This window comes from Ornithodoros turicata, chromosome 6 (genome assembly GCF_037126465.1).
Source record: "Ornithodoros turicata isolate Travis chromosome 6, ASM3712646v1, whole genome shotgun sequence".
In the NCBI taxonomy this organism is placed as follows: Eukaryota; Metazoa; Arthropoda; class Arachnida; order Ixodida; family Argasidae; genus Ornithodoros; species Ornithodoros turicata.
Genome location: NC_088206.1, coordinates 11851423 through 11876441, shown reverse-complemented (window position 1 = coordinate 11876441; position 25019 = coordinate 11851423). Strand labels below are relative to the sequence as shown.

At 45.7% G+C, this 25019-nt stretch overlaps 1 protein-coding gene and 1 long non-coding RNA gene across 11 annotated transcripts in view; one reads left to right on the top strand and one right to left on the bottom strand.

The window, feature by feature from the left end:
* Positions 1-25019, bottom strand: part of LOC135399095 (uncharacterized) — a 96374-nt gene that overhangs the window by 31180 nt on the left and 40175 nt on the right. Inside the window, exon 3 of one of the 2 annotated variants that reach the window (XR_010424188.1) lies at positions 13220-13297. This is a non-coding gene — a long non-coding RNA (uncharacterized LOC135399095). The remainder of the gene's footprint in view (positions 1-13219; positions 13298-25019) is intronic. The other variant, XR_010424189.1, reaches the window with a different exon arrangement.
* Positions 9479-18302, top strand: LOC135399092 (serine/arginine repetitive matrix protein 2-like). 9 transcript variants are annotated; one of them, XR_010424185.1, is made up of 14 exons: positions 9479-9677; positions 10766-10840; positions 11286-11318; positions 11735-11752; positions 11845-11868; positions 11927-11950; positions 12315-12338; positions 14014-14037; positions 15128-15251; positions 15315-15422; positions 16335-16370; positions 16514-16555; positions 17100-17147; positions 18043-18085. XR_010424185.1 is itself a non-coding variant. In XM_064630784.1 (14 exons), exons 1-14 carry the CDS (start codon positions 9628-9630, stop codon positions 18098-18100), a joined length of 687 nt encoding a protein of 228 aa, XP_064486854.1. In that variant the 5' UTR covers positions 9482-9627; the 3' UTR covers positions 18101-18302. The 9 variants fall into 9 exon arrangements, 4 of the variants coding, with proteins under 4 accessions (XP_064486856.1, XP_064486854.1, XP_064486853.1 ...); XR_010424184.1 differs by having other exon boundaries at positions 14011-14037; XR_010424183.1 differs by having other exon boundaries at positions 9480-9677; positions 15116-15251.

The following is a 25019-nucleotide window of genomic DNA, read 5'->3' as shown; positions in this document are numbered from 1 at the left end:
CCTCCCACTACAAAATTAGAATCGCAGCAAAGCAGCGCCGACAGTCGTATCAATCAAATTACAACACACACAGACACACAGGAACACACAGACACACCTCAGACACCGACTGCGGAAGCCAAGATCTCAAGCCTATATTTCTTTGGCAGCTCTTAAAGTGATGTCAGCCAAGGAATACCAACTTGCTATTCCTTCGTCTTCTGATTGAGGAGGGCGATTCAAGGTCTTTGAGGCGCAAGACAATTACCCTTTCACCTTTGCTTCCGCGGGGTGTTTTTGCACTGCCAAGGAATTGCACTGAACGTATAGTTCAGCTCCGTTTAGAATTCCGCTCAGCACTTGTGTCTCTTCTGTACCTAGATTACTGCGTGCTGCCAAATACCGCTCACTATGCTAATGGCGACTAGGACGCCATGCCACGAAGAACTGTACAGTCGCCTGTGGTTGGTTGGTCGGTCGGCTGGTCGGTGGAGGGTTACTGCAGACTGTGGAGAGAGATTTGCCTGTCATAGTGGCGGTACGTTGCCGGAAGGTACCATGTTTCCAAGGTCGCCTACCAGGCTCAGCGTGGAAGGCGACTTACTATATCCCGCCACCGTGGTTCTTGAATTCCGTTCCCTGCTACCTGCGCAATGGCATAGCTAGGTACACAGTGGCACTAGGTACACTACTACTAGGTACACTTCGCACAGGCTAATACACTCACTCGGTGATTTATCCACCAACACCCCCTCCCCTTACACCCACAAGTGTTCGGTGACATGCTCCTCCCTTTCTTTCTCGTGCACCCCCCTACCTTTGTTATTTTTAGCTTTTACAGACGTGTCGACAATGATACATAAACCTGCCACAACGTAATCGCAATAGTAACCCACCACCCCTCCCCCTGGTGATGGCGATTCTGGACAAACCATGCACTCACTGGCTCCCCTTTGAAGGCCAAGCCGAGAAAGAAAGCAAATAAAGGAAGTTGATATCTCTTAGGCGTCTCCATCTTCTGTTTTTTTTATTTTATTTAATTCATATATTTTTTCAATCAATCAATCAATCAATATTTCTTAGGTCTGGCAGTGCGTTTCCGATATTTTGCTGCAATACTCAGCACGCAACTTTTCAGCACCGCACGCTTCGCAGGTGACGGAGACCGCCGCCGACTTCCACCACATACCATACCGCGTCAAATTCTACCTCGAACAAACATGGACATGCGGAGCCCTCTTTTTTCTTACTTTTCTTTTTTTTCTTCTTCTTTTTTTTCCTCCTCAGCGCAACTGCGGAATGCCTATACTACACGACACTTGACCTTGTCTCTCCCGCAAGCAACGGCGTGCACTCGGAATGCACGTGGCCTGCCACGCCGTCCAGCAGCTGCCAGATGGCGTAAGAAACAGGCCGTGGGTCCAGGCTGCCAGCACCCACACGTTTCCAGCGTCTCTCTCTCTGCACCTGCTTTCTTTTCCCACAGCGGCGTTCACCTGGCGGTGGGTCACATGTGGTCGCAATTGGCGGAGCACGATCCTTTAGCGCACCTGAGTTCGTGTCCCGCGACTCATGCCACACACACACCTGCAGCACCGCGCATCTACACTAACTAACCTCTCGCTTTCCAAATGGCTCACATATTGATCTACAGTCCTCTATACTATGCAGTCTGCATAACAAAGGGAAAGCCGAATGGCCCGTAGCGCAGACACCGGCGTTTGCTATTTATACGGGTGTATGGATGCGCGATAAATGGCATTTTGTATGATGTTGTACTGAATGCGTGTAATTTGCGCGATGCGCGTGTAATTATTTTTTTTTTTAATATTTACGCCCCAAAGAACGCATTACGAACAGAATTATGAAGTAAACAAGTTACCACACGTGAAGGCGGATAGAGGAACGAAATTTCTCTGACCTTTTAGGTTACTGATCGTCCCGACAAATACTCATGCGACTCCTCCTTCCGATATTTAAGTCGCCTGAGTTTTTGTCCTCCTCGAGCTGCGTTTCGCAATCGCTCGTCATTTTATGTAGATAAATTCAGCCCATACGATCCCATTCTACGTTGCCAAGTGTCGCGATTTCTAAGTCCCGTTATATTTTTTCTCCCTCCTATGCGTCCTTCAAAACAGATGTAACCATATGTTTCGCGTAGTAACTTTATGTTGTTTTATAACTCTCGAAACGCAAATATCTCTGCTTTGTCTTACCCCTTGTCTATTTTGTTTTTATATTTTAACATTATCCGTGTGCGTTTTTTTTTTTTGTGTTTGTTGTCTGCCAGTTACATTTGTATTGCCAATGTGTCTGTGTCAGCCAAAGCTATAAGGTTTTTGTTGCCGTTCTTAAGCGCTAATAAAACATTAGTATTAATATTATTACTAGGCGGGTGCGGATATTCGAATTTTTCGAATACCGAAGCGAGTACTTCTGTATTCGACACCGAATCGAATATGTAATTCAATATTCCAATCTCGAATCTATGTTCTTTTTTTCTTCTTCTTTTTGTTTATTTAAACCTATTATTATAGTCTTTTTAATTCCGCGTTAGCCCCGCAAAGCAACTATGTCCTTGAACGATGTACAGATATGGACAGATGGAGAGAGAGGGGACAGCAGGAAGGAACGAGGCACGGGGAGGGGGGTTACTATGCGTCCTGGGTCAACTTCACGAAAAAACTGTGCCAACAGTCGTCTTGAAAGTCTGCCAGAAAACCCAGGGAAAGCCTCAGGCAGCACAACCTGGTAGGATTCGAACCCACCACCTCCCAGTCTTCAGCACGACCTATACGGCTACCACCAACCAGCGGACACTTCTATCCACTCGGTCATCCGCTGGTACAGCTCGTGTCAACCGTAATAACAACACTGGAAACAATACGGTCTCATTCCCGAGCGTACCCCTTGAGTACCTTGAGCGTACCCGAGAGTAACCCTTGGGGCCATGAGGAAATTACTAATTGAACAAAATTATTCTGTTAGTTTAACGCGAGGATTTTGTTTAAATTAACATTTCCCAGTGCCCCCAGGGTGGCTGTTATCGCACTCAGAAATGAGACCGAATTTTTTCCAGTGTTATTACTAACGTTGACGGGAGCTGTACAAATCTATTCAAATACTAGTTCCCAAGCTGCGGACGTATAGGACCGAAAGAGGCACGATAGGGGGCGTATTTCATTTCATTTTCAGGTCATGTTTGACTTTTTGTTATCGGTAGTTTATCTTCTTCATCTTCAATCCCCCTCTGTCCCCCCCTCCCCACACACTCATTCCTGCTGTCCTCTCTCCATCTGTCCACATCTGTACGCCGCTCATAGCCACAGTTGCCTGGAGCGCTAACACGGAATTAAATTAAATAAATTAAATAAATAAATCAGGGTTTCCCCTCACGGTCCCTTATATCAAGTGTGTTCTTGATTTTGTGTAGCACTAATAAACAAATAAATAAATAAATAATCAACCTTGCCTGTTCCTTGGTTTTTGTCGCCCAGTGTCCGAGTTCGAGGCCCGAAAGTGAAGGCACATGTTACGTAAGCTTCCATTAATAGACAGTTTGCGTCCACAAGGAAATATTAGTGAGATTTAGTATATCGTGCGCTGGGTCGCCTTTGCGTACGTAAGGGATAGCGTTGGTGGTTCTGCGCACTGCGCGAAGCCTCTCTTTCTCTTATGGGCGTGCGCAGAGCCATCAACGCTGTCCCTTACGTACGCAAAGGCGATAGCGCACGATATACTGAAACTCTCTATTGTGGGAAATAGCAAAGCGATCGCGTACTAACAACAACAACAACTTTATTTTGAGATGATGAATGGGGAGTTTCATCGCAAGGGGGCGATACTCTATCCCAGTGTTGGTGGTGATGTGGGGAATGAAATAATGAGCCCCTTCACAATAAGGATCGAAGTCCTATATAGTGTTCAAAAAGGTCAAAAGAGCTTTGAGGGCAGGGCGTTGGTGGGTTGGATTTGGCCAGGGCCAGGCAATTTTGAGAGAGAGAGAGAAAGAGAGAGAGAGAGAGTCCAGCTGATTAAGAGACCCGGAAAGTGCGGTGTTCGGGAAGGTTGGCAGCGCGTGCAATGAAGAAGAATGTGCTCTAGGTCCTCTAGAGCACCGCAGTGACAGCAGACGAGAGAGTCAACTTGTCTCAAGCGGTAACATCGTGTCGCATCCGATGATATCGCGTGCTTAATATGCCTCGCTGACCCGCGGAAATCCCAGCTGGTAGAACAAAAATTCATTCTCTGATTAAATCTAGTGACTTAGCGATTTTGTTTTCTTTTTTGGCAAAAAAAAAAAGTGCAAACAAAATACAGTGCAAAGTTGCTGATCTGTTGGTGCAGCGGATTTAGAGCACCGCAATCCAGGAAGCAAGCGACCTCAATTGTTGATAGCGTTATTAACTAACAGGCTGGCACTATGTTGGTTGTATCGTTCGTCAGTTCTGTGAACTATATTAAGCGTTTGAGGCTCACTGCCGATACGCTGGTATGTGCACCTGTTTCACGGCAATAGGTTCGCCGTTTCTCTCAGCTATTCTTTCGTTAGCTCAAAGTAACACAAGGGAAGTATTCTTGCAACTAAACTCATGCTTGTTCCTTTATCGCCAATACACGCACACCGCTCAAATAGATCTGCCCAGGTAAGCACGGGTCAAGTAGATCTGCAGGCAAAAGGGCACTCTGTAACTGGCAATTATTTTACTGTCTTTCTTCTTACTGGTCTTTGGTCCATTTGAGCTATGTTGTGCCGTCAGTGGAAGGAGAAAGAGCGGTAATCCTACTATCTTTTTGTTTGTTGTTATTTTTTGCTTTGGAGGGAGGAAGCTGCGGTCGCTTGATCGGCAAAAAAAAAAAAAAAGTTTCAAACAAAACGTCACACATTTAATTTATATTCGACAACACACCACATCGAGCACAATTTTCTTGCGGTTTTCGCGCGGTGAAAAACAAGTCGACTCTGTAAATCACGCTTTCTTGCATGCTTTGCATGGATGTACAACCGTAAACCACCTTTCTGTTCTTCACACGTATAGGTGAAAAAGATGAAATGAGAAAAAGAAAACAGCAACAATATATCGAACGCAAACCTCACATTTACAACGATCACACACACACACCCCCCAGATCTCCCTACCCTACTTCAAACTTCATAAAAAAAACGTTAAAAGAACACACACACAAAAACAGGGACACACAACAAGCGGGTCTCTCCGATACACACAACGGAGCATGCACCAGCATGCCAGCAATCTGGCAAGGAACCTATAGCGGGCAGGTGCTACCGGCAACTGACGACAGCTGGTCACCCTGTGGGAACGGACCGAAAGAATGTCTTCTTGACCGCTGCACTTACCGCACTCTTTTTTACACACACACACGTTCAACCCAGGCCCAGCAGTACCGCCCCGAGGAAAATAATTGAGAAAATGACGACGACGACGACGACGGTGCTCCAGGTGAAAGAAAGAAAGAAAAGCAGGTGAGCGAAAAAACAGCAACGCGGAACTGAGCCAGTGCGGTGGTCTGCCTGCCTGGTGGCATGTGTGTGTGGCCGTGGACGATGTTCATCTAATCACTCGTCTTATTACGGTATCTCCGAGGGAGCGGGCAGTAATTGGAGACGCGCACGCGACGCGCTAGCGTTTCGCCTCTTTGTGACGGATAGACAGCGATTGTGTCAGTTTCTTTTTATCTTTTTTTTTCTTTTTTACGTTTTTGCGTGGTGTCGATCGAACTGCCTATTATTAGGCAGTTTAAAAGTATATAGAACACCTGGTGACGTCACCATGAAGTTTTCGTACCTAACGGGAAGCAATCGCGCAGCGTTGCGCGACTCGCATCCGTTGATTGGCTTCCAAAAGAGACGCGATACTTTCGTGACCATGTTTAAACGGGACTGGGAGGTACGCGGGTTCGAATCCCGGTGTCGGCTGTGCTGTGCGGGTATTTGTTGGGCTTTCATCAGACGCTTTCAGACATATGTCGGCACAGTTCCGTTAGAAGTCGGCCCAAGACTCACATTCCCCCAGGGGCGTTAGTTGTGACGTTGCCCACCTCTGTGAGGCCGACAGCGGCAAGCCCTTTCACCACGACCACCACCATGTTTCAATGGTTTACTAACACTCTCGAACAAAGAGTCAATGCGTTCGTCAAAGTTGAATTGCACACATCCTTGTAGATAGAGCTGAGACCCTGATACCCGCGGTTATCCGCAGCTATCCGCGCAGTTTTGAGATTTGCGGATAGAAATTCAGCGGCCGTGGGTGTCGTGGGGGAGGGGGGGGGGCACATCTGCGGGTACGAAAATACGAATTTACTTATTCTCGCCCACCTCTACTTATAGATGAACCGGAAGACCATGGCTCTCTTAAACATTTTCAGGAGGATTCGTGCGGAGTGATTTGTCCCAAACACCGATCCGCTTTATTTACTTATGACTTTCCGCATTGTCCTTCTCATTCTCTCGCAGCCTTTATATACACGCGTAACTTCAACCGTATACTACCTCGAGTTTTAGAACATGTTGCAAAAGTATTCGTGAATTAATTAGCACATTTCATCATTTCTTGAGCTCTAAAAATGAGTTCCATTTTCGCGGAGGCAGCAAACACAAACAATTGTACAGTATCACCAGCCCCGTACGACCGTTAATGACCATGCAATCGTGGTGCTCTCCCCCAATGCATGGGGAATCTTGGCAATGTCGCTTTCCTTTCTTTGACGGACAGATGAAGGTCACCGACCGGCCGACCGTCTCGGTGCGGAGATGACTTATATTGCTGTAGAGCAGCTGCCATGCGATACATTGTTGCTCGTTTTGTATGCTCTAGTAATTATAGCGCGATCAACGATCCTTCCGTGATGGCGGAGTTTCGCGGAACGTGAGTTCTGGCTCCGTGCAGCGCCATCTATGCCATTGTGTGGTCCCTTGATTTGCGTCTTGCGTGTTGGTGCGACTGAGTACGGACAAACTATGAGGGGGCTAAATGTTTTTTTTTTGTTTTGTTTTTTCGTTTACCTTTGTTTTCGTCTGTTTTGTGACGTACATTAAGATGTAATGACGTCGAAAGAATGTGCAAGGAAACCGCTATGTTCCTTTTTTCTTTTTTTTTCTTTCTTTTTTACATTTTCATGTCGCATTTACGTCTTCCCGACTGTTTATGAGGCTTGACATTTAACGAAAAACTCATATAACGTTTTGACGTTACAGTTCGGTACAGAGTTAAATTAATACAATATTTTTTGGTATTAATGTAATTAATTAACAGCGTTTTTAAATTGTTACTTAACTGAAATGTCACAAAAGTAAATGCTACACCCAACACTTCGCGGACCTCTCCAATGAGAGAGGCCCCTCAATTTTTTTATTTTTTAGTTATCATTTCGGTATTTGCCGCAACCTATATTCTTAGAATGACATCATCACGCAAAGTGCTTTATCGAAGTCTAAGACCGTCCATTCACGGTATAGTAAGAACCAAAATACAGCTACCACTGTGGGACAGCGTACAGAAGACGGAACAAAATAGAGTCAGTCACTGCACACAACATTACCGTTGACAACGGCGAAAGAGCTACTTTCCTGGACCAAGCTGGCAAAGAACCACGACGAAGCAGGAACACGACACCGCCCAAATGCCAAACGAAGCCCTCAGACGCAAAAAGGCACAACTTTTCGACAATGTCCGCCTGTATTGACGTCACAACCCTGGGGTCAATCAACCAACAAAATCCTTACAACAGGTGGCGTGTTTTCGAGTGTGGGAAATCACTGTGCACTTTTCCGTACACAACACACAGTGATTTCTTTTTTTAGTATCTCTTCAAATTTGCATAAATACAGGCGCCTACCCATGCGGGTACATGTACGCGGGGAAGGAACATATGAAGGAGACTTCGGCGCAGCTCCAAGAATGGCTGCCGACCGATACGTCAACGCTGGCTTGACATGACATATTTCCCCCCCTTGTGCGGTTTCCCGTATAGTATTTGGCTATTCAAACAGGTCGACGCCGTACACCTGTTGTACGAGAGACTGCATGCGAACGTTCCGGTTGTGAAAGCGGCAGAAGGGAGAGACGGTACCAAAATGTGTCACAGATGTGCATTGTGTCTGTACCACCACTTGCTCTTTTCGAACTGACGTCATATGTAAGAGTGCGTATAGTTATGTTCGAGACGAGTACCCCACCAGAGCGGCAGCCCTCCCCGGCATTTTGTCCGGCATTGTATCAGCATTAGTGGATTATTTTTTACTATTATTTCATAGTACGTCACGGGCCCCAAAGGGGCATTACATGACGGAGTGAAAGCACGATACATGTACACACAAGGGAAAAAATGCAGAACATCGGTAAAGATTAAACAAGATGACCGACAAAATGAAAGGACACTTCGCGACAATGGTTTCTGTGCACTGTCTGCCTGTTTGTGTCTGTCTTTGTTTGTTTGTTTGTTTGTTTGCGTACTGTTGTACTCCCCAATCATCATCATAAAATAAAGTTCTTGTTGCTTCATATTCGGGTGTACCTCGAAATAAACTGACCGAAATCCCCGATGCAAAATAAACTGATGGAAATAAATGTTATCTGACTATAAAATGCGCAGCCGCGCGCGGGAACATGCCAACAGCTATAGCCTGGACATATAAAAGCAAATACCGAACTATAACCAACATGCTGTTTCGTCGTGGCCGCCCTGCTAAGCCACACGGTCGCTAATACGTGGCTTTCGTTCGACATCGACAACGCCGTGAATTTGACTGGTTAAATAGTGACGTCGGATTTTTAAACGCGGAGTATCATCTTACGAAGCGATCGAGTATTCTCCTTGATTTTCCTTGTTTCGAAGCCGTGAGTTTCGAGGCCGGGAATATCGAGGCCCTCCCATATTACCACTGCGGTTTTTTGTAGGTGCAACAGGGTGTCTACCAAATTGCAGCCTCAAAATTCCCTGACTTTTCCAGGTTTTCCCCGATTATTTCAAGCAAATTCCCTGACAAAAACAAAAGTGAACTTGGTGCCTGCTTCTACGTTTTGATACAGATGCCTCATAAAACAGACCATTATATTAAGTATTAGTGAGGCTATCCTACTTTCCTGCCTCAGAGCTTGTCGTACAGGCGAACTGCAAGTCACGGTAACGTTGCACTCTCGATTCGCCACGCATCATCACGGCACTTGTCTGCGATTTTTCCTGACTTCAGCTGCTTTTTGGCCAAATTCCCTGACAATCCCCTGACTTTTCCAGTGACATCAAAATTCCCTGACAATTCCCTGTTTTCCAGGTTTTCCAGGTTGGTAGACACCCTGTGCAATCTTGAGAATTTCAAGCCTCATCCAAATGGAGAGACTTAAACGTGTGCCAATCTCTCTCTTTCGCATTGTAGGGGAATGGTTTTTACTGAGCTGCTTGATGACGACAATTCTGTATTGTTCCTAATTAGTCGACTTTCCGGGTGATCCCAAAATATCCGTGCTTCGTCTTCTCCTATGCAAGAAGGAGGATGAAGTTTTGTGCGGTGGGAGCTCGAGAGCACGAGGCCCTCGTTGCGGGCTATTCGACAGTGGGGAACGCCGGCCGTCGGTCTCATCGGTAAAATTATCAACGAGTGACGTCAAAATTCGTAGCCCTTAGTCCACTATGTTCCGCAAAAGCAAGGAAAAGACCGACGTGCAAAAGGCGAAGGACGCGTGAGTATTACCATTTTCTTCGGTCTATACCTTTTACTCCGGTATACCTTCCAGAGTATCGTGCCGTACAGCACGGACCGTAACATGTTCCGGTGTTCCTGATTGTGTGATATCTTAAGAAATGGCATGTACATATGCGATAACTACGAGATGTGTGCGATAGAAATTCGGCGTTATAGTGTTTCGCAGTTGGGATCGTTTTCTCATTTTCTCCCTAAATGTCGTCGGTGTGTTTGGTCCGACATTGTCCAACTGCAGTTCCAGCTCATCAGCTGAGGGTACATACTTTCTTTAATGAGAAGAAATAATGATTCTCACTGTATCGTCAAGGGAGACAGGCACTAGTTTAATGTTTCGCTAGGGACAACAAAGCAAAGGTAAGCTGTTACAACTGTAACACGGAAGATCCATATACCTGTCGTGCACCCCAGTTAACGTGTGTTTATATCGTGACAGGGATTTAAACTAATTTTTATCAGAGTTAACTCGTTAGTGTAACTAAGTTCCGTTTTTTTTTGTTTTGTTTTTTTATAAGTTGTAACTTAACTCGGTACTTTTGCCGCCATCTAAGTTTTGAGAGGAACTAGTTTCTTTTTCAGGTAACTTCGCCAAAGTAACTTACGCTAAATTCCAGGTTACTTCTAATTCGCTTTTCACTCATGTCCACTTATTTTCTTGCTTTCTCTCCTGCTCTTTCATGGCATTTTATGGCATAAAACAGTTTTCTATTCAGGAAGCAAAAACGCTGCCATTGAAATGAAGCTGAGCCATTGTGCGCCAACAGGGAGTAAGATGCAAAGCGTTCGAATTGTTGGACATAGGAACGATAGGAACGGAAACGATCTAAGCGTGTTGCACCCCTCCGCAGGCAACTCTAACCCAACTGCTCACGCGCGCTGCACCTATTTTGTGTCCGAAGTAACTTGGAAGTAACTCGTTCTTTTTTTTAAGTAACTCCGTATCTGCGAGTTACATTTCACGCTGAACAATTTCGTTATTAACTAAGTTACATTTTTCACACGGTAACTTAACTCGTAACGAGTTCTTTTTGACGGGTAACTTCTCCAACTATGATTTTTATCTCACAGGAGGGAACAAAAGCGCCTCGCGTTATTCCTTCATCCAAAACCGCCCACACCTCCCTTGGCAAAACGGCCCCCAAGGTAAGATTTACTCGTTACATTTTATTTCGCGCATTCACAGGCCGCTTAGGGTTTTTAGCTTGGACAAAATCTCGTAAATATCCTCAGATTTTCGAGTTGAGATATCTTTACACTGTGTTGCGCTTGACATCAATTAAATTTGTTCCATTCGAGGAGCACTGGTATCTACAAAATGGATTCTAGAACTGTGTTGGTGACAAGACACGCATCACACAAGTATCCGTGTACCTAAAAAACTCCTTCTGTAGCACGTCCTGAACTTGTACCAGATTTATTTGATATTGAAAGCTCGTGATTTGATTCGCGGAGGGATTTCGCTTTTAATAGCCGAAAGCTTAATGCCCGGTACACGTCAATGTCATCCTTGTCAAGAGCGAGAATTGCCAAAACAGGAATCTGTCTTGTTTGTGTCTAATATTTCCTTCACTTTATATTTCTGGAACAGAACATCGGCGTCGGGCAACCAGGCCCTGAACAAGTAAGCGCAGCACACGTACACGACTCCTAGTGTACCTTACCTAACCTAACCTAACCTAACCTGACACGCTGGAAAAGGTTCCCTGCGGTGGACTTATTGAACTCTGAACTAGGCACATATTCGCATGTCCGGCGCCCCATAGCAATATTCCTTTCTTACTTGCTCGACAAAGCATGCACACAAGACGTGCGTCGTTTGCGTGACGAATGCTGTCTCAGCACAGAACCTGCTCCATGAGAGTTTTCGATACACAAAGCCATAAATTGACCCGTGCCTGTGATTTGTAAGAAACGTCAGATTTTGCGGCTCTTGCAGGCATTGAGAAACTGCTTGCTCCAAAGCATGGCCATTCTCGGATTTTTGAATGGGACTCATTTGTCCCAGGCTGGTAATGTTTCCGCTTTTCCTTTGCGCAGGGAGGGTGAAGCTCTCAGGTAAGACTCTCAACAACGTCTCCAAGTCATTGAGGTGTAGTACGCGTGATACACTAGTATGTTAATGTCCGCATTCCGTTTTCTTTGCGCAGAAGCAAAAATTACGAGAGCTCCAGGTAAGGTTTGACGTGTCCAGGTTGTTAATGTGGCGCTTAAAATTTTCTTCTCTTCTAGCGAATCGGATTCGACGACAGACAGGTAATATTTGTATCAGACTGTTCGGTTCACGCTGCGTAAGCGTTACCTTAAGTTCCGCTCAATCTTACAAATTCACCCAGTTTGAGCATCATTTCAGCTCACCCATTCTCCTCATTCGCCACACTGAGCATGAATGAGCATGCTCATGAGCGAGTTTCTCTCCTGCTCATCTCCTAGTTTGCTCATTGCTCATGAGTGAGCTTCGCTCGTGGTCATTCTTGCTTGCCCACTGCTCAGTTCCCCATTCGCTCACTCATTCTCAATTCATTTGTCGCACTGAGTATGACTGAGCATAGCTCATAAGTGAGTTTTGCCGAGGTAAGGTCACGTGACATGGCGGCTATAACTGTTATTTTTCTTACAGTTCCAGCTCGGGGAGCGATACAAGGTATGAAAACTTCGATATACCTACTTTTATCTAGAAAGTGAATAAGAACTTCGCCCCGACACATAATGTACAGAAAAAAAAGGAAAAAAACATCAAATCCTTTGTTTTCTTCTATCAATTTGCGTTATCATACCTCTTTTGTTCGTTCACGTTTGAGACCTAATAAATACTTCCGCTGCATCCAAATGTAGCCTTTCGCGCGCATTCAGCAAAATTTAAAGGAGCAGTGCAACATCCCCTCAATGGGTTTTCCGTTTTCTGTTACACACACAATGCTATAAAAGTAGAATGTCCCAGATCAGAATTACCAGCTCCGGTGGCGCAGCGGTAACGCGTGCGCTTGGAGACTGGGAGGTCCGCGGTTCGAATCCGCGGGCCGGCTGTGCCGTCTGGGGTTTTTCCTGGGTTTCCCTCAGATGTGTAATAGGCGTATGCCGGCACAGTTCCCCTGAAGTCGGCCCGTGGACGCAGCTATCCTCCCCCCGAGCGGATTCCGCTCGGACTTCCACTTCACCCTTTCCTCTCCACCACCTTTCCCTTCCCGAGGCAGACCTCTTGGGTTCCTCCCAACGACACTCCTCCTCCTCCCCCCCCCCCCCCCCCAGATCAGAACGGCGCGGTAGAATCCCTCTCCCTTGAGAAGGGAACAAAGTCGATCTATGACGTCATTGCTTGTAGTGGCAATCAAGTGGTGTGCTAATGGGCTCGGAGCCTCGGTCGAAGCAGTTAGAAGACTAGGAGACTCAGTTTAACCCAGCACTGACGTAAAGTGACTTCGGGAACACAGCACTAACCACTGCTGCCAAGGGTAGACCTCCGGTAGTAACCAACCAGAAATCCAGAGTGTGTGCGTGTATGTGTCTATTGGAATAGGTATATACCATCTATACTATACTAGGCTATACCATCCACTCCTTTCTGTGAAGTCCTGGAGCCTTGGTTGCAATGTCGGCCTTCACCTGGAAAAGAGTAACGGAGCCCGTGTAGACCCCCATGGCACAAAAGCACACACGTCCACCCGTACTAATAAGGAAACGAATCAAACTAGCAATCTATGCATGCGTGCTTAGGAGTTGATACTATCTTTCTGTAAGTCTACTCATCTGCCTATTTGCGAAAGCAACGGCATTGGCGAGACAATGGTTGCACGCCCGTCTGACGGTACCTTGATTCACGGTCTGATACAGATGTGTGTCACCTAAAAGCAGCACCAACATAAAGATATGCATACAATAAAGGCGGTAGAAAGAAACGAAGATGGCGTACGGTTGTACGAGTAGGTGTTATCCTAAGTCCAGGACCGTCTCTTTCGTACATGATTTCGGTATCGTCACTGCATATAATAGACTATGCGCTCCGCATTGTGCCAGTTTTCTTTCATGTTTAAATTCATTTTAAAAAAAAATGTTAATGGGGCGAATCGTTGCGGCTAGATCACTTGCTACGATTGAGAGTTGAAAGACGGGAGTGTTGGTATGCGTTCATATTCCGAAAAGGGGAGAGCACAAAAAATAGCAGACGACAGCTTGAGCTTGTCCGTGTCGTCTGCTGTGTTTTTTTGTGCTCTCACCTTTTTTTTGATATCGACTTGATGACTGCAATTCGCGGTCTGACTTTTTTTACGCATGTCGCTAACATACGTTATTTTCTGTCTACCCTCTCGAACGGGCAGCAGTTCTTCCAGCTCGGACGAAAATGGGTAAGGCAACCATGTCAACCCTCCGTGCTATTCGCGTCTTGGAACTAAACCAGCGCTCCCTTGCGGCCAGCGCGAGAACGAGTCAATGATTGATCCGGGATATTTCATTAAACCATGCACGCATTGGAACTGTACGCCAGAGTTTTTTTTTTACATTTAAGTGTAACTTTCAGTTTTTAAGATTAAATCAAATTTTAATTGAAAAGATCAATTTTCATACGTGTCGTCTTTAACAAAGAGACAAACCCTCGAACAAAGTCCGGCGTCGAACACTGACGTCAGAAGAGCGGGAGGCGCGATCGTTCCCATTTGTTCCCGAGCAGCACGTGACCTGTCCCGAGGTCGCCTCACTGGCGGAGACGCTTGCCGTGACGTCACAGCCGGGTCAGTTTCAGCGTCCGCGGTCCTACGCGTCTATTACACAAATCACATGACAGCGGAGTTTGCGAATAACAGTATGTATTGGTAGGTTGTTTCAGTATGTATTGGTAGCTAGGCTAATATTCATCGCGATATTCGGCAACAGACACCACGTGACGAACACACAGCTGGCGGTTGCTATTTTTAGGATTGCTATTTTTGAAGGGGCATTAAAGCGCAAAAATTTCTCCTCGCGGAAAAGAAATGAAAAATACCGTTACCTTGACAGCAATGCGAAAGGAACGGGATTTATCCGTTGCGTCTTCTGTGCTTTATCATCGACAGAAAAAAGAAAACGCAATTTACGCCTTCACTCTGCCCTCCTTCTCAAGAGGTGCGGATTGGATGTCTGACCACCGCGTGATTAGTAAATCGCGGCGCAGACCAATGGAAGGTAGCCCCGCATTCTTGCGCCTTCTGCGGAGGAGAGAGGAAGGAAAGCGCAAATTGCGGTTTCCTTCGCGCTTAAAATTACGAACGACGAAACGAAGTAATCACGCGCTCCTTTTGTAGTGTTGTCAAGGTAACAGCATATTTTATTCAGTGAATATTAACTTTTGACTGAAGTTTCGCATAGCTTCTGTGCATACCCATAGTATAGGTGTTTTTTGAGAAAAGTGCAATGACACACAAATGCGAAACGTCTGATCAAGCGAAGCTCCGACGCCAGAGACGCCAAGGACATTAACGCTCCCGTCAGCGCTGGCTACCCCCCAGCAGCAGCAGCGACTGTCCCAGGATGTCCAACAGACAATGTCTGCCCCGCAGCTGCCTGGTCCCAGGCCACCGGCCAGGTAACCCTTGTTCAGAGTTCGCGAGCCTCGATTAACGTTTCTGCATATACATGTGTCACGCAGCCGGGAAATTGTGTATCTGCTGGGACAACCCGGCCCCTCAAAGGAATCCGAAAAGAAGAAAAAGGGAAAGAGCAAAAAAGGAAGCCGTCGGTAAGCTTTGTCGAACATGTACGGGACACCTTCTTTCGTTACCTTTTGAAAAGGGGCGTCTGCTCTGGTTTGTCGAACCGCAGTTAGCCTTACTATATAGTCGTGTATAACTTCAGAAGGAAAAGAAATCTAGCCCGTCAACTAGATACGCTGTTGGAGATAAGACGTCTCAATAGCGCGAGGAGAAATTGCAGAGCCTCCATGCGCCATATCAGCAGGGGAGTGCACTTTCAGCTTCAGCGTAGTGTCATGCGGCCAGTCTTAACAGCCAATGAGAAAGTAGAGTGAGGATGGATTATCTTACCTTTTCCTTATTTTTTTTTTCTGCCAATAAATTCCCTCCCCCCTTATCTGGCGCAGGGAGAGAGAGCGACCTCTCTGCGTCCAGCCAATCCTATCTGCGTCGGAGTAATATTTTGAAAGCTATCTGACGGACTAGATTTATTTTCCTGATGTTGACTACAGATTCATCATGTTGACTACAACATGACTACAGATTCATCATGTTGACTATAGCATGACTACAGATTCATCATGTTGACTACAACATGACTACAGATTCATCATGTTGACTACAACATGACTACAGATTCATCCCGCGTCTCGTCTTCCCTGAGACTCTTCCGAAAATTGGTTTCACACGCATTGTGACATCGTTCCGTGCAATGTCAGGTTATCTATTCCTCTGTGTCTGTCAGCTATCCTCTATCCGCTGATTTCGAAGAAACAAGTAAATGACCTGTCTTCTCTAGAAAAACATGAAGATGATGACGAAATCTGTGCTTTATTTTTTCGACTGTCCAGTGCAAGGACTTTTCAACATTTATATATAGTACAAAAATTCAGTGGCAGGTTGAGCTTGTACAGTTGCACTTTCAAATGGGTATACAGCAGTGCACACCGTTAATGTGTAATATTCTTCCGTTTCAGAAGCAAAAAAAAGCCCTGTCTGGTGCACGGCGATCCGTACGTGTGCACTTTAACCCATACTTTTCTATCACTAGCATGTTTGTACAAGTGCGCGGCCCAATAGTTGTGACTTGTGACGCGGTAATGTACGACAGACAATCATACGCCCCGCGTTACTTATTAATAAATCGTTTCTCCAGAAATCAAGCGTCTAAACCGCCATGCAAAGTGCATAGCAGGCCGTAAGTATGTTATCAATGTTCTTTTCTCCTTTGATTTTGCTCCTTCGAATGCACGCATAACAGCGAATTTTAGTATATCGTACGCTGTCGCCTTTGCGTGCGTTAGGGATAGCGTGGTGGTTCTGCGCAATGCGCAAATGTCTGTTTATGCCTTGCGCGTGCACAGAACCACCAACGCTATCCCGCAGAACCAACAACGCAAAGGCGATAGCGTACGACGTACTAAAACGCTGGACAAGTGAACTCCACCCACGAATCTGAAGACTGTGATTGGCTTAGGCGGGCGCACAACGCCTCCGAGTCAGAAAGTAGTGCGCCCGCGTGCTTCAAAGTGCTGCTTGCGCACGACGTACTTAGGGACACATTTGCATGCTTATATAGCAAACAGGTCGAATCCAAGTCTGCATGGCGTCCGCCATCTTGCATGTCCCACTCTCAATGTCCGGACTACATTCTCCAGTGGCGGAGATATAGCTCTGAGGCTGTAGCTCTTATTCTGTTTTGGAGTATGGGAGAAAGACAAAAACACTTCTGTTTCTTCCAGAGAGGCTACAACAACCACTCAACCTGAAAGTCAGTGCGACGTAGCAGCGTAAGTGTACCCCTACACAACAACATGGTAGCGTCCCCAACGGTACACAAGGAGCAGGAACGACGAGAAGAGGACAAGCGCACACTCACAACGAAGTTTATCCTTGGCTATCCTATTCGGAAATAAACTTAGTTGTAAGTGTGCGCTTTTCCCCTTCTCGTCGTTACTGTTCCTTGTGTACTGTTTGCAGAGGTGTGGCATTACCGTTACTCATTACTTTTATAGTAATAAAATAATGCATTACATTACCCATTACTTTTTCCAGGTTAGTAACGCATTAGTAATGCCATTACTTTAACGAAGTAATGTCATTACTCTTGCATTACATTTATGTTTTAAGGCATAAGCCTCAAACATGCATCGCATAAGTTTTCTTCCTTGCTTATTCTTTTTTTTTCCTTTCTTTTTGTGTGTGTGTACCCGAGTATCCCCCAAATCGGTGCCACTAAATCCCTGCAGAAACGATGCTGATAGGCGGGATGAAAAGACCTGGATGTACCCATACCTTCACGTGACGCAATGAGCGTTCGACGAAATTAATGAGTAATGTCACCCTGCATTACTAAGTCGAAATGTAATTCACTACCATTAGTCGTTACTAGCTTGCAAAATGTAATTCATTACCATTACTCGTTACTCAAAGGTAACGCATTACCGGTAATGCATTACTCTGCACCTTTGACTGTTTGGCGTGCAATACCATGTTTAGTTCACCGTCAAGTGTACCGTCTGTTCTTCCGTATAGCATCAATAGTAACGCAAGGTGCTTACGATCTGCTACATATGTTACGCCTATGTAATATAATGTATAAATCTGTAATGGAGACAAGTGCTAACATGAGTGTACGGGAGGACTAGGCAAGAACATGGTTATTCTTGGAATTTTCCTTTCCAGGCCATTCCTGTGGTTCTGTTCGCTGATTAAGGACATCAAGGACAAGTACTTCCAATAAAACTGCCCGCCGAGCGTGTATTCTGACCTCATCCGCGTGGAAGCAGCATGTCTCCTGTCCCGGATGCTGAACGACTTGTAACATACTTGCGGAACGAAACGCAAAAGTCTGTCTCGTCAAAAGAATATATATCGTGATGTCACATGTGGACAGATGTACTTTCAACGAACCCAATAAAATCTCATGAGCACTGCAACGATGAGACGGGCAGTATAAGAGCTACCATTGATTGGGTGGATGGAAGTTCCCATCAAACGGTAATATCGGTATCCTTTGACAGTGCATTTAGTGGTGGAAGATTATCAGTGGCCCTTGAGGTCAAATGAAGTTCGTTTTCTGGGGGCGGGTTCCGTATTGGATCCTCTACTGAGACTCAACGTGCGCACTCCTTACAGGGGGGATTCTGTTACGCTCCCTGTTATCTGTTATGTATACCCTTTATGTGACGCTGACAAATAGTCGTATAGTAGGTACAGATGGCTCAACGTAGACGAAATATGGTTGGATGTATCTATGTAGGTTATATATATTACTATAGAGTCAAATTTCGTTGCATGCATCTTCACCCTCTGAGTAATCACGGGAGTGAACGAGGCTTTTTTCAAACTTTGTCCACACCGAAAACCAACTAACTCGACCGAAAAGCAACAGGTATCACAGAAATCTACTAGCCGAGACTGAACTGAATATATCCATATCAGCGAACTGAACCATTCTTGGCGACGCAAAACGATTTGAAAAAAAAAAAAAAAAAGTGCGGGGAATGCCACAGAGGCTGAGGGATGTCGCGCCCCCTTATAACGCACCCACAGGACCGCGACTATATACACGTGCGTCGATGTCCCGCTAAAGGACGTCGACGCGGGCGGGCGTCGGCAGCGACTCGAGAGAGAGTCGTGTTCGGGCATCTCATCATGATCCCTGACCAGGTGTGCGCGGATCCATCCCACCTGCGGAACGGCGAGGACGTGAGGGACGACCCGCGTGGGCTAGACGCCCAACGTCACCTATGCAGACCCCCCACTCTATAATAGACTCCAGGTATCCATACACGGGCTGCTCCCGTTCGCGCTGCCTTGTGGAACAACACAGACGTCAATCATCCGTGCTTCACGCGTCTTCACATACACGAGCTTCGTCATACGCAGGTGCAACTCTTGATACCGGGTGACTAATGTCTGTAGAATGAGGCTTCTTCCTCTTTTTCTCACATACTGCTGCTTTTTTCTTCTTTTTTTTTTATCCTCGTCGTTGCGTTGTGCTGCTGGTTTGCGGGTTTCTTTCTTTTTTTTTTTCGCGTTTATCAAAAAGGAAGTTTTTTCATTAAGACTGATCTAACTAAATGTTTTGCGGAGATATCCGTGTGTCTGTTTTGCGTGTCCTGTTCGAAAACGAGCAGGTGGTCTTTACTGATGCAGTTAGCACCTGCATATACAGTCAAACTCCTGTACAACGAGGCTCAGGGGACAGCAAAAAAAATTCGCAGTAAAGGAATTTTCGTTAAAAAGGATCTCCATTATTGGACCTATAGGCTCCAGCGGGACCGCAAAAAAAAAATTTGCTGTAGTGGTATTTTCGTTAAAAACGTGTTCGCTATAAAGGAGTTTGACTGTAGCACCCACTTGTCGCCGAAAATGTACTTCGCAAACGTCGCGGAGGCGAATGACGGATTTGTGCACCCGACTTTACTGCCTGCGCTGCGGCCTTTATTCGAGTACGCGTCCGTCTTGCGAATCTCTGCAGCGCGCGTTTGCCGAACGCCATCAGTGAGATGCATCGTGGACTGCGCAAATCTTGGAAGAGCTTGCCAGATAGAAAAACAAAAAAGCAAGCGGGGAATCCAGAATACTGTGCAGTAACAAGGAGACAAACACATATAAATAATTAATTAATTGTACTTGAGCACTGCACACCAACCTGGTTCGTGTCTTCCCATTTCGCATAAGCCTTTCTAACTTATTATCTACCCACCCCGTAGCATGTTCACCCACCTCGAACTGCACAAAGTACCATTTCGCCTAATGTACGCGGCAGGCAGTTCCGTTTCGCCTACTGACCCGCGTCACATGAAGAAGGGAGGTGGTTCCTTGGCACACAGCCGACAATACATTTCTCTGCTTTTCTTGCAGAGGTCAATCACTAAAACTGGCGAAGGGGTAAGTAAAGCCCACTTGATGGCAGCCCTGTTTCGCCTAAGCTATATTCACCCGTCCACGTGTTTTATCCGGCATTAGGCGAAACTGGGCGTAATCCATGGTTACCAACCACTTCGTTTCGCCCGATACTATGACTTTTAGCCCTGTCACACAAGAAATTAAATGATATTTCTAACACACGAACGTAATTTGTTCGCCGCTGCTACACATGTAACCCATACATGATGTAAACATTGCTTATTGCTTATTATGCTTTTGTTTATTTATGTACTTTATTTATGTTATTATTTATGGTATGTAAGGATTGCTTATGTATGTATGTATATTGCTTATTGTAAACACTGCTATAAACATACATGTTGAACATATAATTAAGTTGCACGAAACGATGCTCAACGAATACGTTTGGAAAACTCAGTTTTTGCGCCGTTACCAGCCGCGTACTCTCGATTGCAGAGGTGCAGCAAAAACCAGCAACGTCAATAGTAAGAAGAAGTGGGGGGGAAATTCAAATTAAAAGTTAGCGACCGATGTGTGTTTTACGAGTTTACTTCTTTTTTATATTAAAAATGATATGACTTCGCTTGTAACTTCAAAGCCCGAGCTTCCTGCCGTCTCTATACATATATTTGTTCAGCGTGCTTTGAAACTGCATATCATCACGAGCAGTCATAGCTGAAAATTTCGCTTCCACGCTGTTCTTAAAACAGATTTTTCTGCGATAAAAGGTAATAAGAAATTGACGCGTGCGGTCACAACGACTGCACACCAGCACCTGGCACAGGCTGTGCTGTCTGAGGTTTTCTCTGGGTTTTCCGAAGACTTTCCAGACAAGTGTCGACACAGTTCCCCCTGAAGCCGGCCTAGGATGTATACTAACCCCCTGTCCCCCACTCCTTCCCGCTGTCCTCTCTCCATCTACCCACGTCTCAACGCCGCTCATAGTCACAGTTGCTTCGCGGCGCTAATAAACACACACACACACACACAAGCACCTCGGTATAATGAAAAGGAAACAAAGCCTGACTAAAAAAAATACCTGGTACGAGGGATACCAATCATATGAAATCATTACGTTATAACAGGCGTTAATAGGCTTCTATTTTTCAACTGCGATCGCTTATTACATCGGCTATACACGAGAATTTCCTTCCACCTATAATTCCCTTTGGCACACCACCAGGACCCCATAACCCAACATTCTTCCTCGCACACACTAACGGCTGTTTTCCCAGGAGCAATCGGCGCAAACTTTGGGCAACGCCAGCTGCCGCTGCGAAACGTCGCTGGCTCGCACCTGCGCGACGGTGAACCCACGCAGACCGCGACAGTCGTCCGCAGGGCACAGTCGCAATCAGCGTGGGAAACGACAGAAATCCTCGCATCGAAGACGACTATCTCCGGTTGCGACTCTCGCCGCGGGGAAGTTTAATCAGCTGCTGCCGCTGGCCGGCCGGCTTCGATATACGTCCGATGCATGTCATGAAAACTGCAGTCGGATTGAGGTTACTTGACCGTGGGATCGCTGCAGAGCTGGCGATGAAATTTTCAGCTGGATTTCGCGGAAAGGAGTGAAAAGATGTTCGAGCTTGTTTCGTGTTGCAAGCGGGGATGACAGTGGCCGATAGCGCTGGCTGGCATCCGTTGATACGGATCGCGTCTTCTGTGACTGGCCGCGTAGCTACGCGATTTTTTTTTTTATTGCTTCGTTGCTGTCTTGCCGGACTATGTCAGGGAGAAGTACACATCAAGAAAGATGTAGCACCATTTTTCTTTTGCTTGCTTCGTGCAATTTTAAGTCAAACTTCAGTAGTCATGATACACACTATCATTCAGTAGCTATTGTAGTGCCTGGGACGTTCAAAACGAATGCATGTGACCCTCTGGTGTCCATCGTTCCGTGCACTGTTTTCTGCCTCTACACCTCCGTTCCTTTGCAACGCCATCTGCGTGCAGCTGGCATTGCGTATATTGATTTAAAATAGTGACCATACCGTACCCTAGCGGTTTCTCGACATACACGAATTTGCAGACCAGATATGACATTCAGATATATAGCAACGTCTAAGATATGAACTACGTCATGGTTTAGGTTAGGCTTCATTGTGGCATTTATAATCCAATGTGCCTCAAATGTGTGCAGCATTACATACGTTCAGCAGGTTCCAGTTTATATATTCACGAACATCTGCATACTTTATTTTTTGAGATTTTGAAGAATTTTCCGAATCCAAATCCGAATCCAAGGAAGGTTCTGCGAATCCACGAATCTTACGAATCTCCAATCTCTCAAATCCTTCCTTAAAGAAGTGTTCAAAAAGCCAGGGAAAAAAAAAAAACTCTTCTACTGAAAATTGTTTTGAAGCAGAATTTGATATCTTTATTTAACGAAACACAAATTAGATAACGGTTCACTTTCAGAAGAAAACATACAAATCGATGTCTTCTTAAATGTAAATTATTGAGCGTGTTGTTCATCGACTACAGGGAATATATAAACTCAGAATCTGAATTATTTCTATAAAACTAAGAAACAATCAAAAGCGAAACCATGTTATTTTTAAACTTAGCAATGTAAACAAACAAACAAAACAAAAAACAAGAAAACACCCGCCGTCCACCAGGCTTTCGACGGACTCCAGACGCGCCAATTTTACAAAAGAAACAAACAAACCTGGTTGGTGGATTCGAAAGATTCGATTCGCCGTTTTCGGCCCTGGGATTGAGATTCCCGAATCTGAAATCCCTGCCTAGGATTCGAGGATTCGCGAATTCAGTTGCCCCATCCTTAATTTTTTTCTAAACCGTCAACTCGTACAGTGCACTTAACCCTTCTGGACACACTACCGTCCTGCTGTCCTATACCATATACACAAGGTAAATAAAACAAATCCAAATTTTAAAAAAAAAATAGCGTGATACGCAAATTATCAAACGCAGAACCCCATGTTACTTTCTTCTACATAACTTACCTCCCCTAGTTACAGCAGCGTGACATGACATCTTAATACCCGATCGAGCAACACCCCACACATCGCCATAACCCCTCTTTTTTTTTTCCACCTCCCCTCCGCGCTCTCTCGCGGCCCGTGCATTGAAAGCGTAACAGTGTCAGACACCTTGGATATACACCTTAAGTAATGCAACACTCATGCAACAACAAGAAGGGAGCTCGGCGTGGGAAAATGTGACAGGTGAAAACGCTGCCGTCGCGGGGAGGGAGAGAGGGTAGGCCTCCTCCTCCCCCTTCCAAAAAACGGTGTACGCAAGCTGTAACTGTGTAGTAATACGTGTAATCAACGACGCCCCGCAGTGCCAGCCAGTTGGCACCAGGAGGCGCTACGTACGCTAATCGCCTTCAACGGCAGACACAAGCAACACACCACGCGTTTTATAAAAGCGTATCATCGGGCCGCGTTTTTAACAAAGCACCTGGACACAAGGACGATAAGCGGCGTTGTAGTGTCTACAGGCATCTCCCTCGTAATTATTGTCGTCGATAGGGCAATTGTTCCGTGCGTGTGCTCGGTAATTGGTGCTCGAAAGAACAGGACCCGCACAGGTGGAGCAGCGAACACGCAACACGGCGATAATGGCACACGGTTGATAATGAATTTAGTTGGCCATCGCGTAACCCTCACGCTGGCTGTGGTCTACGTGCGCTTTTGACACTTCCGATTCCGAGTCGCACGCTACTCAATCGCTTTTTCTCCGGCCTTCACATACAGTGAACCCTCGTTATTATGACCATGGTCGTTGCCGAACATTTTGGTCATAACGCGGAGTTGTCATATTAACGGGGGGGATTTGCAGAGGTTTGCACATCATCATCTAGGTTGTTGTTGTTGTTTGCAGAGGCTTCACTGCATTGTTCCCCAGGAGTCGTAAAGCGCGTATGTCATATTATCGGGGGTCATATTAACGAGGGTTCACTGTATATAGTACTGGCGCGGCAGAGGGGATGCAGTAGATGCCACCACTGGCTGTGCCGTCAGCTCTCTCAGTTTTGCTGCAGCCATTCCCGATGCATGTGGCGCAGTTCCTCTTGGAGTCCAGGGCGGAGCGTTTTCGCTGTTTCGAGACCATGAATTTCGAGATAGGGAATATCGAGGCCCTCCTAAGGACAGCCGTTCTATTTTTCGAGCCGGACGTAGGGAGCATCGCCCGTCCACCAATCAGAGAGGATTTATGTTGACAGATTTATTTTGAAGAGTTGATTTCATGAAGTATTTGTACGAGTTGATTTTGCCGCTGTGGATATTGATAGAGTTTATACTTGAGAATCTGTTTTGAAAAGTGGATTTTACATGCTTTATTTTTCAATGTTTTATTCCTCAATTATTTATTTCGGCGTCATCGCTGCGCGACAGTTCTTCCGAAAAGAAGAAAACCATAGCGCAGACTTACACGCATTTATAAAGTACGTATTGAAGTGCTCTACTAAGTCTCCGTTTTTAAGTACCTTGTTGTCAACATTTATTTGTTCATGTGCAAGGGCCTATGGTACGCAAACGGCCTCTTCGCCACACCTATACTAGACGGACATTCCTTTGTTGCGTGTTTGGATTCCCCTTTGCAAGCTTCACTGCTCTTACTTATACGCCCGGACACCTGCCTTCAGACTAGACAAGAACTCTGTCTGATGGATGTCCGTATCCCAGATGAGATTCACCGTACAACAAAAAACACGGTGAGTCTGCTACCAGAGATAGAGACTAATGCATTACATCTTTGTAATGAGTAATGCTAGTGCATTAGATTCT

Bases quoted from the DNA above. Each gene is read 5' to 3' on its own strand.
- LOC135399092 (XM_064630783.1), top strand. From the start codon at position 9,628: ATGTTCCGCAAAAGCAAGGAAAAGACCGACGTGCAAAAGGCGAAGGAC. The intron at 14,038-15,110 runs GTAAGGCAACCA...CGTCTGATCAAG, and splicing joins TCCAGCTCGGACGAAAATGG to CGAAGCTCCGACGCCAGAGA. The intron at 16,556-17,099 runs GTAAGTATGTTA...TGTTTCTTCCAG, and splicing joins TGCAAAGTGCATAGCAGGCC to AGAGGCTACAACAACCACTC.